The sequence below is a fragment of the Nothobranchius furzeri genome, chromosome 13 (genome assembly GCF_043380555.1).
Source record: "Nothobranchius furzeri strain GRZ-AD chromosome 13, NfurGRZ-RIMD1, whole genome shotgun sequence".
NCBI classification, from domain to species: domain Eukaryota; kingdom Metazoa; phylum Chordata; class Actinopteri; order Cyprinodontiformes; family Nothobranchiidae; genus Nothobranchius; species Nothobranchius furzeri.
This window is the reverse complement of record NC_091753.1, coordinates 35,744,821-35,757,086: the sequence shown is the minus strand read 5'-3', so window position 1 is coordinate 35,757,086 and position 12,266 is coordinate 35,744,821. Positions and strand designations below refer to the sequence as shown.

Genomic DNA, 12,266 nt, shown 5'->3' with positions numbered 1-12,266 from the left:
AGTGGCTTAGAAAAATGCATCTTTATTTTCTCTTTCCCTGAAAGAAAAGAAAAAAATAGAAAAATGCATCAATTGTTTTATGGTTTTCTCTTAAAATAAGTTTCTAAGTACTAAAAAAAGGATCAGAGAACATCCACAAACTGGCACCAGTAAACTGATTTAATTACAAACAGGGACCCACAGTGACAAGAACAGCAACGTACAGAAGGTAACTCTGACTGACCGTTGTCATGACTACTACAAGATGTCAATCAGATCCAGAGACAGAGAGGTGGCAGCACAAAAATAATGTTTTTTCACTCTCTCTTTTTTTTCTTTTGTGTTCTTAAGGATGTTCGCAACGAAGCCAACAGCACATTCTGGAGCTGAAAGTTACAGCGCTAATACCAAAACTCTGCAATTCACCTCCTCCTGTCACCTTTTCGACCCTTAGAATGTGAATACGACAGCGCATGCAAAGAAAGAGAGGAAGAGGAGGAAAAACAAAATAAAAAACTTACACAAATATATAAAAATATGCCTTACGATTCATATGAACAATTGAGGACGTTGGGTGCAGTATTTACAGAAAAGAGGCAGCATGTACCAATATTTACAACGATAGGTTCACATGTGGTGACGGTGACAGGGGAATGATACAAACCCATAGAGGATATTTCACTTATTTAGCATCTAGCGTGTGAGTCAGTAAAGCTTCTTTTAATTTGCTTTTTCTGCAGGGAATGTGTTTATTTTTGCCTGAAAACATAATGATCTATTGAACCATGATGCATTTTAAACCAAAACCGTAGTGTCAAACAACATAAAAGCACGTTTAACATTCAGTGGATCATGTTTGAGGGACTGCTCTGCTGTCAAACACTCAGGTTCTCAGACTTTTAACGGTATAAACCTGCCAGCTGAGGCAACGTTTGTTTATACAGGCGCCATTCTGCAGGATGTTCGACAGCCAGCATTAAATGTATAGCACTTTTAATGTTACCATGGCGACACGTGAAACAGAAAATACAGATTTCAGATGCTAATGAAATAAAACTAGTGATTCAAAAACTAATTTGGTCTGCTTTAACGTCACATGACACAGACTTGGAAAACAGCAAACAGATGTTATTTACAGAGTGGAGTTTAGCGTAAACGAAATGAACCAGTTTCTCATCATACTTTAACACTTACGACACAAACATGGACATTTCATGATTTTTTTTTATATAAACCAAAAAAAGTCATATTTTTATGCCACTTTGTGCAGAAATGTTTAGACTTTCCTCTCTTTCTTGAAAATAAAATGTGGCTTCCTATGTAAAAAAAAAGCACTTAAAGTGGAGACTCTGGCCTTCCAATTTCTAGGTGCCAACTAGCTAGCATCTGTCACAGTTGATCCTCTGAACGGTGTCACAGGGACAAAGAGCCATATGTGGGTACTTTGGGAAGTGGGGAAAGCTGAGGTGAGAAGCCCAGATGGCTGGTAAAGTGCAATGAGGTTTTCTAGGCTTCCAGGGATCAAACACAATCACTGCTTAACCCCAAAGCCTGAGGCTAACTCTTATTTGTGTATAAAATGGCTTAAGCTTTGGCCTTCTGAAGGCACGTGCAGTTACGAAGCATTTGTCCTCATCACTAACTCTGCATCTTGTGTGTTTCCCCTTGAATAAACACACGCATCTTGACCGTAAACAATCAAAACAATTTATTTTTTTTTGACTCTTAGGGTTTGTGCATCAAGGATGCCACAGCATACAGAGTAGCGTTGTTAAATATGGAGCAAATCCAAACATTTGGCACAAAAACGGGCAATGGAGCTTCGCATGAGGACAAAATCCTGTCTGTGTAGGTTTAAAGGACTCAGATCTCCACAAGAACTCCTTGTGTGCATGAGTGTGTCTGCCTGAGATAAACTATAAGCGTTTATCTACTCTCATCACCAAGCCATGGCCTAATATTTTCAAATGAAAAAGTGAAAAAAAAGCTACATCTTCTATAAATTAAGTGCTATCTTAAAAAGGCGCTAAAATCCAAAGCATAAATACTGTACATAACTGTCTTTATCTGTTACCACAGCCTAGCGTCATCCCTAGAGAGTCTCCTTCTGACACATACAAGGCTTTGGCGAGATCGCTTTAAGGAGGAATGTCTCCAAAGCACTTTGTCCAACCAGTAGTGAGACACAGCTTCATCTGCATTTCTGTCATCTCTCTTGCAGCAAAAATAATAATAAAATAGAAAATATGATGTTATTATCTGACTTTGTGAGTAAGGCCATGCATTTTGTGTGTGCATTCATAATGTTGCTGTCACATATTGCACTAAAATGATGCTCCAGCTTGCACTCCCTCTGCTGGAATAAAGAGAAGTTGCGCAGCTAGGATCGGCAATAGAGTCTGAAGGATTTGATCTTCGGTCTAGCAGACCAGATCTGACCCATCGGGCTTAAGGCAAAGCATCATGTTATTTAATCTCACAAAAACCCTCTCAGCCACTCTGTTAGCAATGAAAACTCCAACTTTATCCTTAAGAATTCCAAACTACAGCCTATTTTCACATTTCATTTGCAGATGTACCTCATCGGGAGGTTCTTTTTTTGTCTTAAGATGATGACGAAGCCTTAAAGTTCACAACACATGCCTCAGATGTCCTCTCTCCTGGTCCTGTAAAGACCCAGGTCCACTTCTGTGTGTTCCGTTTCAGTCTGAACACATCTGGGACATTTGTCTTTCTCAATTAAACTTGAGCTCGAAGACACGTCCTCGTGAATGAAAAATGTAGGTTATGATAACACACACCCAGAAACACGAGCTGTTTAGGTTTTATGTCACATTCGTTCAGAAGTCCAGGAGGGAGCGCACGGCTGCACACAGAGACTGGCGGACCGAGCAGAAAACGAAAACACCCAAAAAAGAAAAGCCATCGGTTTGTCTCAAACCCGCCAAAGTAAAAGATGGTTGGTACTGTCGTCCCGTCCAACGGTTTCACTGCTGCTGGTCAGCCTGAAGTCCTCGTAGCCGTCTCCACCAGAAATAACCAGGTGGTTGGTTTTCACAGGGATGAGGGTGGAGGCCCGGCGATGTGTGGAGTCCCGCCGTTGCAGCAGATTCCCATCATCCGTGCTGCCGCTCTGAGTCTGACAACCTGGAACCAAGAAAGGCAGCGTCACAAGTTGGTTATACAAAGGAAACCTCTAAAGGTCAGGCGTGTTCTGGTCGTGACAACCACATTTACTACAACGTTTGATCACACCTGTGGAGTCTGCCATTGTAGGAGGGAAGTTCGTGTCAAACCCTTCTGGTAGCTCAATGGAGGTCAGGAATCGAACGTGGCCTGTGTGGCCATGAGCCGATCCCATCGGCACCAGAGGAGATTTCAGGGTGCCAGCGCTGGTTCCTGAGCTCACCGCTGGGATCGCCAGAGTCAGGACCACTCCTGCAGAACAGCATCAAGTGTGAGGCTGGGTGGGAAAAGGGTGTCAAAGTGGTTTAATGTCTGGTATAATTGTGGTTTCACCTGCACTGGTTCCGATCCACAGCAGGTCCTTGCAGGCCAGTAAGGCGGTGATTCGGAGGCAGGCAGCTTTATGCTGTCTTATGATTGCATCTGCACCTGAACATGGAGACAAGGTAAGGGTCAAAATGAGCACCTGATAGATTATCTGTATGACACCCGTCTGCGTTCACTCCTTGCCTGTTTGTGTTTACCTGCCAGCATTTTGTGCACTGCAGGCGCCACATCCACCTCGGTCAGGCTCTCCCAGGTCTGAGCATGGTACAGTCTGACCTGTGCACTGCCCTGCAACGCCAGCCACACCCCCTGACCGTACGCCACCATGCACGTCACACAGCGACTGCTGTCGGTGCCCACCTGGAACCAGTGCTGAGGGGAGAGACAGATTACCTGCTGTCTTTGTTGCTCTAATTTAGCTGCACAGTCCCCACATGGGCCTCACCTCTTGTGCCAGCGTGCTGGTGTTGATGACGAGGACGCGGTTTAGCGTACCGCACCACAGTTTTCCTCCTACAGGAACCATTTTGGTGACGGGGCTGCTGGATGTACCAAGTACTAATGTCTGAGAACACTGCGGGTCCCAGAAACTACCTGAAATATGTACATTTAAAGTACAACATGCATCATGAATTCAAATCTTGGAAATCAGTGAGAAGGATATAAAACCCCACCAATCAGACCACAGCTGAGCGTACCTGCATCTCTCTGATAGACAATCACTTCTCCATTCGCTAAGGACACAAATACTTTATTATCCAAATACCTGATATGAGAGGAAACCAAAAGAAATGATGAGGGGTAATAAAATTTGCACTTTACTTCTAGTAAACGTAGTATCAGTAGACTTACAATATACAGAGGATGGAGGTGGAATGCTGCATCTTCATGCTGTTCTTCCGGTTGCGGATGTTGTCTGACGACTGGTACACATGGACGCTGACAGGAACACGTGTAAGTTAATCAAGGGTCGAACAGTTAGAAAGGAGGGATAAAAGACGAAGAATCTGGTGCTTTTTACCATCCGTCCTCCGTTCCCAGCCACACGGAGCTCTGATAGGCCTCTGGGTCGATGCTGAGCAGATCATCCAGACTCGCCCGGGTGAACGAGCCTCGCGAGGAGCGGCGCATGGCGCGGCCGTCCATGGGGCTCTCGGTCTGAACACGGCTCCCCCCGCCCACTCCTAACATCCCAGGAGCAGCGTAGGAGCTCGCCACGGGGAACTCCTGCTCCTCCTCGCTGCTGGTGGTCTCAGTAGCCATGTCTTTAGAGCTCGGACCCTCGTCGTCTTTAGAGAATGACGAGCAAATGTTTAAAGGGCTGGTGACGCTGAATGAAACTTGCTGAAGCTGTGAAGCTTTCACTCACTGCCGTAGCTGGATGAAATGGTGGAGTGACTGGCCTGACTCTGCAGGGTGGATGAGGGACTTGGGGAATCTTCATCGTCTGTGTCATCGCTCTCAAACGGCACAAGCTCTGCCCCCGGACCTTTAAACAGTCAGTTCATAGGAAAACAACAACCAAGATTTAAAACAAGTCTTAATAAAGTGGTTTTCTGTGAGGATGTAGTGCACCTGTGGGTTGCTCCGTCAGCTCCGGATTGGACGGCGAGATGGATATGTGGAGCTGCTGCTGGGCGTGAGCCGGAGCTCTGGAGTTTGGGACCGGCTCGGATCCACGATCCCTGAGCACACGTGGCATTTAAATCATTTTACTGGATACATAAAAATGATTTAGATTAATTGATATGACAGGAGGTCAGGTGTGTGTGTGTGTGTGTGTGTTTGAGAGTGTGTGTGCACGGACGTACCTTCCCTTGAGTCCAGGAACTGCAGCGATACAGATGATCCTCGCTGAGCAGACGGCTATGCAGGCCTCCACTGTGGGCTCATCTTTGATATTCAACAAGCAAACCTGCAGAGGAAGCATCACAGGGCTCAAATCGGCTGCACAAAGCTAAATGTCTCCCTGCACGCCGTCTTCTCACCTGCCCCACGTATCCGTCGCTGTTACACACCCACACCTCACAGCTGCTGTCAGGACAGCTGTGGCTGGGAGAGGCACACGAGAACTGGGGACCAACCAAAACACAGAGGAGGCTTTATTAGAATTGTTCGAAAACAGAAACTAGGTGTGTTTTGATGCTTCCTGTTACTCTCACCTGCATTCCACTGCGAGTCTTCATTATAGGAATGGCCTTAAGGAATTCTGGGTCCCACTGGTCCTTATTCATCGCTAAAAACACAACAGACACAAATAGTCAGAAATGTTTGGAGCATGAGAGTAGATTTAGGCTCACACAGTTTTTATCAGTTATATTACTGCATCAAACTCAAACTACAAGAGATTTGTGTCTTCTTCTATTGTCTCAGTTAAAAAAAAGGCAATATTTTAGAAACATTATAAATTTCCTCACTAACCGAGCCTCTTTTTGGCCTCTTCGAAGGCCTGTTCAAAGCTTGACCGAGCGTCTGGGGAGCTGAACTCAAAGACGAAGCTGCTCTCAGCGGAGGCCGTGGTAAACTCCAGCTTCGTGGGCAGGAAGGTCACACTGAAAGCCAGAGATTGCTTCTCTGAAAGCTCCTTGTGCACTGATGCCATCAGATCCTTTATGACTTCATCTAGAGACTAAAACAAGCAAGAGCAACTTATTAGAAACACAGATACAGTTTTAAACACGTTCTTGTGGGTTTACAAAACCTGATGAGGGAAGCCGAGGGTCTCTGAGAGCTTGCTGATCTGACCCAACGTGCTGAGATCCTCGTCTAGTCGACTGATCATCTTCTGGATGCTTTCTTTATTCGTTGTCTGACTGGAGCCTTTGCAAACAAATAGAAAAATAGTCAGAGACCCTATCAAAAGATCCAGGCTTGAATATTTAAATTGCCTCATGCGGCAGTAGTCTTACTTTTTACCACCTCTACATCCTCTAGAGGAAGTTTCCACAAAAACTTGTATTTACTAGAAGTATCAATCACACTGGCAGCAGAGTATCTGGGAAATAAAGAGTCAGGTTTTAAACAGGAGCAGAAACAGTGTTAATGTGGTGTGTGTGTGTGTGTGTGTGTGTGTGTGTGTGTGTGTGCGTGTGTGCGTGTGTTATGTACAGGCTCATGGAGCTGCGTCTTAACGAGCCGGACTTCCTCTTGAGAGTGGTGCAGATGATCAGATCACTGAAGAGGAAGAGCGAGCGATCTTTCTTCCCACCCACCGTCTTCTAGAGAGAGAGAGAGACAAACAGAGAGAAAGAGAGACAGGCACAGACAGAGAGAGAGAGAGAGAGACAGACAGAAAGAGAGAGAGAGACAAAGAGAGAAAGACAGACAGACAGAGAGAGAGAGAGACAGAGAGAAAGAGAGAGAGTGTGTGACAAAGAGACAGGGAGAAAAAGAGAGAGAAAGAAAGACAGAGAGAGAGAGACAGACAGAGACAGAGAGAAAAAGAGAGAAAGACAACAGAAAGAGAGAGACAGACAAAGCGAGAGAGAGAGAGAGACAGGCACAGACAGAGAGAGAGAGAGACAAAGAGAGAAAGACAGACAGACAGAGAGAGAGAGAGAGAGACAGAGAGAAAGAGAGAGAGTGTGTGACAAAGAGACAGGGAGAAAAAGAGAGAGAAAGAAAGACAGAGAGAGAGAGAGAGACAGAGAGAAAAAGAGAGAAAGACAACAGAGAGACAGACAAAGCGAGAGAGAGAGAGAGAGAGAGAGAGAGACAGGCACAGACAGAGAGAGAGAGAGACAAAGAGAGAAAGACAGACAGAGAGAGAGAGAGAGAGAGAGAGAGAGAGAAAGAGAGAGTGTGTGTGACAAAGAGACAGGGAGAAAAAGAGAGAGAAAGAAAGAGAGAGAGAGAGAGAGAGAGAGAGAGAGAGAAGCTCAGAAAATATGTAATCTGATTCCCAGCTTTAGTTTTGTAGGAACACGTTCATCACTTTAGATGAAAGTGCTAAATGGTGTTTCCATAAGAAATCATAATATTTAATATTATTTTTGATTTTTGGAACTCTTACCGCCTCCATGACTATTTCCTGTCTCAAGAACTTCCTCTGTGGATTCAGAATCTGACAAAAATAAGCACAAATATTACTTCATAATTCTGATCATTTCAGATTTGTTTAAAACGATCACACCATATAGATCAGTAATAACACGTTAATAAGAGCATTAACTGCATGTATGACTTTGAGTAGCTCACATGTTCCACTCCTTCTATGTGTGCCTCAATCTCCTGGATGACCCTGGCCTCCCTCTCGGCCTCCTCAGCAGAGCGACGCCCCTTGTTGATCTTCTCTGCCAGCCTCTTGATGTCCCTCTGGGCATCCAGAAGGAACGAGTGGTCCGGGTGATCCTCTGGAGTGTGTTTCAACAGGTCCTGAGACAATTACCACAGCTTCATAAATCTAGATCCTGTTAGCTGTCCTAACTTCTGGTTTGTATCACAGAGACACGGCAGATGTGTGTGAGATGAGTCACCTTAACCAGCAGCTCGTATCGAGGAATCCTCTGAACCGGCTTGATCATCAGATCACCCAAAGCCTGTTTCTCCTTGTTCTCACGCATGTTTTGCTGTGGAATGATGGAAGAGTCCAGGTTTTGAGGAAGACATGGCTGAACTTCACAGTTCCACCACTAGATGGCAGTGTTGCTCCTTCATTAAAGCTCATTCCAGAGCTACATGGCATATTTATTCTAATAGGATTTCAGTACTTACTTTCCTGTTTTAAACCACAGACAGGGTCCAGCTGCTCAGATAAAGGGCAGACTCAGGTTTAGCCTCAAATTTACCTCCAGAAACTTGTGAAACGCAGGCTTGGCCTCCTTGGCGATCCTCACAGCATCTTTGGCGTTGAGAAAGTTGTCGATGTACGCTGAATACATGTTAGCCAGAGCCTCTTTGGAGAACTAGAGGAGGAGAAGACGTTTAATATGAATCGTAGTCACATGTTCATGAGCCGCACGCTACATGTGAAGGCATAACTGGTTAAACACACAAACATTGCCATCACCGTAAGAGATAAAAGCCAAAAAGCTACAAACCCATAATCAGAACAAAGACAAATGCGGTGCAATAATATACAGATAAATTGACCAAACGTAAAAAAAATAAAACAAATGTTTTTTTTTATAGGGGACAAATTATGCAAAACTATCTAATTACTATTTACTAATCTATTTTCTGTCATTGTTTTGTTTTAGGAATTATGTGCCACAAACAGCCCATTTCAAAAAGTCGCCATTTATGATGTCACAAATGGGGCAAATAACAAAAGAACCACCTCTCACTCGCGAGAGAGATCTGCCGCTGGAGGAGCAGCGGCTCTACTCCGAGTCCCTCCTGGATATCAGAGCTTCTAATCTTATAGCAGCTTGAGTGGGGGACAGGTGAGCGTGGCCGGCTCCAGCTTGTTTTCATAAAGGGACGGACCCTTGAAACAGCTCATTCTACAAGATACTGAAACTGTCAAGAATAAGCTGCTGAAATCACTTTGCGTTAGCGTGATTTAGGGCAAAGAATGGGATCATACCTGTGAAAATGTCAAGAGGGTGTCAAGACACATTAAAATTAGACTGATTCAATTTAAAATACTCAATCACTTTTATTGGACCCCAAGCCGGCTATTTAAATTGAAGATGAGGGACAATGCGGAATCCTGGAAGTGCTGTAACACCGAAGGTATGCTTATTCACCTATTCTGGGAATGTCCCATAATTCAGAACTACTGGTTAAAAATCCACAATCGTACTGTAAACATTAATGTGGAATTCTTTCCGAGATTATATGTTTTGAATGATCCACACATAAGGGCAAAAGATGTAGCGGCGGACTTCATTCAGACCAGTGTAATGACTGGAAAGCAAATCATAATGAGAAATTGGTGGAACCCAGGTGAACCATGTATTGGAATGGAGTATGGAATTGGCAAAAGTGGCGTCATACGAAAGAATTTTTTTCAATATAAATGACAGGTCTGACAAATATATGTTGAAATGGGGAAAATATATGCAATATATCGCTTCCAGATGAGAAAGTGATGAGAGGTATGAAATACAATGGAGCCATATGTGCTTTTTTTTTCTATTTTTTTGCTTTGTTTTGTTTTGTTATGGTGTCGTTGTTTATGGATAGACAATACTCTGTATGGCTGGAATACTGTGTTATTATCTATGACGGATAGTTGTTTAGAAGCCAATGTTTGTCACATTTGTGATAAAAATTCAATAAAATACTAGTGATAAAAAAAATCCTTTTATGTGGTTTTGTGAAATAAATAAAACTTAAACCTCTCAGATATAATAAATGTCACCAGAAACAGACAGAGGTGTACCTCTGCAATGTTGTTTTTAACTGACATGCTGCTCCCTAGATACGTTCGAAAGTACCCTTTAATCAAATCCAAACAATTAGTGTGATTTAAATGTCTTTCCCGGAAAACTGCGAAAGTGTGGGAAATTTTGAGGTTGGTACTAAAACTCTGTAGTTGGATATAAACGCTGCAATGTAAATACGCTAAATTCAAAGGCCCTGTGGAAGAGCATTCATGATGAAACAAATGTAAGACTAAGAAAAACTTGCAGAGATGACCACAACCAGGAAGTGCTCTGAACAAAAACTCTGCCCCGTGTGAGGCTCGAACTCACGACCTTCAGATTATGAGACTGACGCGCTGCCTACTGCGCCAACGAGGCCTGAAGCACACTGCAGCTGCTGCTGTTTAAATAGTCGGGGGAAGGGAAGCTCTGAAAGAGCGAGGTGACGTAACGCACTCAGCTGAGCTCAGCCGTGCTCACAAACCCTCTATTATCAATCTATGAACTCCTTCTGGTGTTCAGGACTCATGAAACATCTGTCAGCAAATCAAATCATAGCACCTGTAAGAATACATGTATCTATCTTTTATGACTGAGTTCACTGGTAAGACTTTCTGTCTGCATGTTGGTTCAGTGCTTGAGAAAATCCGTTTGCCTTCAGCTCTCAAAGACCCAACCTGACATTTAGAGCATTTCCTTGGAGCAACGTTTGTTTAACATCTAGGTTGAGAGCCACTCTCGGGTCATGGGAATTAAAAAACATGGAGCCAGGCGGTCGCAGAAAAAAACTACATATTAATGTTGTTTTGCCAAATGTGGTCAGTAGTCCTGTAGACGTCTTCTCCACAGTGTGCACCAAATGTTTGTGCTGGATTTACATTTGCAAAGAATCTCATGAGGACACAAAGCTAATTTTCAGATGCTTTAAAGAGACACAATGCAACATTTTCATGTTTTAAATTTATTTTCTTGAACCAATATGTGCTAAAAGGACCCTTTGCAAGATGAATGGAAGACCACCCAACACCTCGCCCCCTGTGGCTAGAATAGTCCACTTTCAACTTTGGAGTTGCTGGTCCAGTCTGTTGGACTTAAGAAAAAATTGAGCTGACATACCTGGAGCTGCAGTCTGACACCAGCACATTTCCTGCATGTTTTAGATCATGAACACAGCTGACTTATTTGATCTAGTGATGAATCGGTCCTGTAGACACTAAGGAAAGCTGGGGAGACATTTGAGCTGTTAGATTAACGTGTTAAAAACACAAACGCATAGCAAGGAGAGAAGTTTTGCTTTCGGTTCTACTAAACAGACACTGGGGGGTGCTAAAAGCAAGCCAAAACTGCCTAGTCTCCATTTAGCTGTGATGACGATTTAAAGGCCTAGAAAAGGGACCTAGTTCTGGTTTTTAAATCATTAATGCAAAGAATGGGCCTGACTGGACAATGTATTAGCCAGGTTTGGATCGGTTGATCCAGTATCTCACCAAGTTGTTATTTATGGCTACTAGTTGGTTGTGGCGTAAATGCATTTAGGGCCAGTGGGTCACCACCAGATGGCGCTGTGGAGTTATTTAATCATATATTTGCAATGGTCTCAAGTAGGAATGAATGCCTTGTACGTTGTAGTCATATCCCTTTGTCTTTTTAACATCTTAATCTAACTGCTGAAATGTCTCTCCGGCATACCTTAGTGTCTACAGGAGTGATTCATCACTAAATTAAATAAATCAGCCATGTTCATGATCTAAAACATGCAGGAAATGTGCTAGAAGCAGACTGCAGTGGCAGGTGTGTAAGCTCCATTTTTTTTCCCAGTCCACAGGTGAACCACTCTGAAGTTGCAAGTGCAATATTCTGGCCACAGGGATCGGTGGGGGTCTGAGTGACATTTCATTATCCCTGTAAAGGTTTTAAAAAAATATGAAAATATTGCATACTATCCCATTAACTTGTCTTTAAAATGTTATCAGGTAGTTTGGATTTGTTTTATAGTAGAACTAATTATTGTGTCTTATTGTTGTGTCTACATACTGAATGAATGAGGATGTGTCCAACAGTCTGCCTGTCGTGCCACTGGCTGACGCAGCCAACCATCTGATCCAGGAACTGCTCGTGGTGCTCCAGGATCTCCGGGATCTGGTAGAACATCTCATCCACCAGCAGAGGGTCAACTATGGAGCCACCATCTGGCTGTTTCAGAGGACGCATGTAGCCCTGAAAAGAACAAAACTACGTCTTAATGACTAAAGCTGCAGGAGGTGATGAACTTGGAAACACTAATACAAAATTTCCATGTATTTTACTATTGTCTAAATCACTTCAAAGACAACACATAATAAATTTGCTGATGATTTGGTGTGCATCTTCTTTCAGATGATCCCAGATCTGAATCGAGGGCTGACTTGATGAGTCTGAACTGCATTTTCAGATTATTTGTAGTTAAAGAGTACTAACAAATAG

At 43.4% G+C, this 12,266-nt stretch overlaps 1 protein-coding gene and 1 non-coding gene across 2 annotated transcripts in view; both read right to left on the bottom strand.

Moving 5' to 3' along the window:
* Positions 1-141: 141 nt before the first annotated feature.
* LOC107380430 (rho guanine nucleotide exchange factor 17) overlaps positions 142-12,266 on the bottom strand; it is an 84,072-nt gene continuing 71,947 nt past the window's right edge. The window contains exons 3-24 of the mRNA XM_015951676.3: positions 11,838-12,020; positions 8,280-8,396; positions 7,968-8,060; positions 7,690-7,866; positions 7,505-7,555; positions 6,601-6,710; positions 6,402-6,487; positions 6,194-6,312; positions 5,914-6,121; positions 5,655-5,728; positions 5,481-5,564; positions 5,304-5,407; positions 5,068-5,177; positions 4,862-4,981; positions 4,514-4,781; positions 4,345-4,431; positions 4,191-4,258; positions 3,938-4,086; positions 3,690-3,864; positions 3,499-3,594; positions 3,235-3,417; positions 142-3,126 (exon numbers count right to left, since the gene is read on the bottom strand). Coding sequence (XP_015807162.1) covers positions 2,915-3,126; positions 3,235-3,417; positions 3,499-3,594; positions 3,690-3,864; positions 3,938-4,086; positions 4,191-4,258; positions 4,345-4,431; positions 4,514-4,781; positions 4,862-4,981; positions 5,068-5,177; positions 5,304-5,407; positions 5,481-5,564; positions 5,655-5,728; positions 5,914-6,121; positions 6,194-6,312; positions 6,402-6,487; positions 6,601-6,710; positions 7,505-7,555; positions 7,690-7,866; positions 7,968-8,060; positions 8,280-8,396; positions 11,838-12,020 — 2,874 coding nt within the window. The 3' untranslated portion in view covers positions 142-2,914. The remainder of the gene's footprint in view (positions 3,127-3,234; positions 3,418-3,498; positions 3,595-3,689; positions 3,865-3,937; positions 4,087-4,190; positions 4,259-4,344; positions 4,432-4,513; positions 4,782-4,861; positions 4,982-5,067; positions 5,178-5,303; positions 5,408-5,480; positions 5,565-5,654; positions 5,729-5,913; positions 6,122-6,193; positions 6,313-6,401; positions 6,488-6,600; positions 6,711-7,504; positions 7,556-7,689; positions 7,867-7,967; positions 8,061-8,279; positions 8,397-11,837; positions 12,021-12,266) is intronic.
* trnam-cau (transfer RNA methionine (anticodon CAU)) lies at positions 10,109-10,181 on the bottom strand. Its single transcript has one exon. It is a non-coding gene; the product is annotated as a tRNA-Met (tRNA).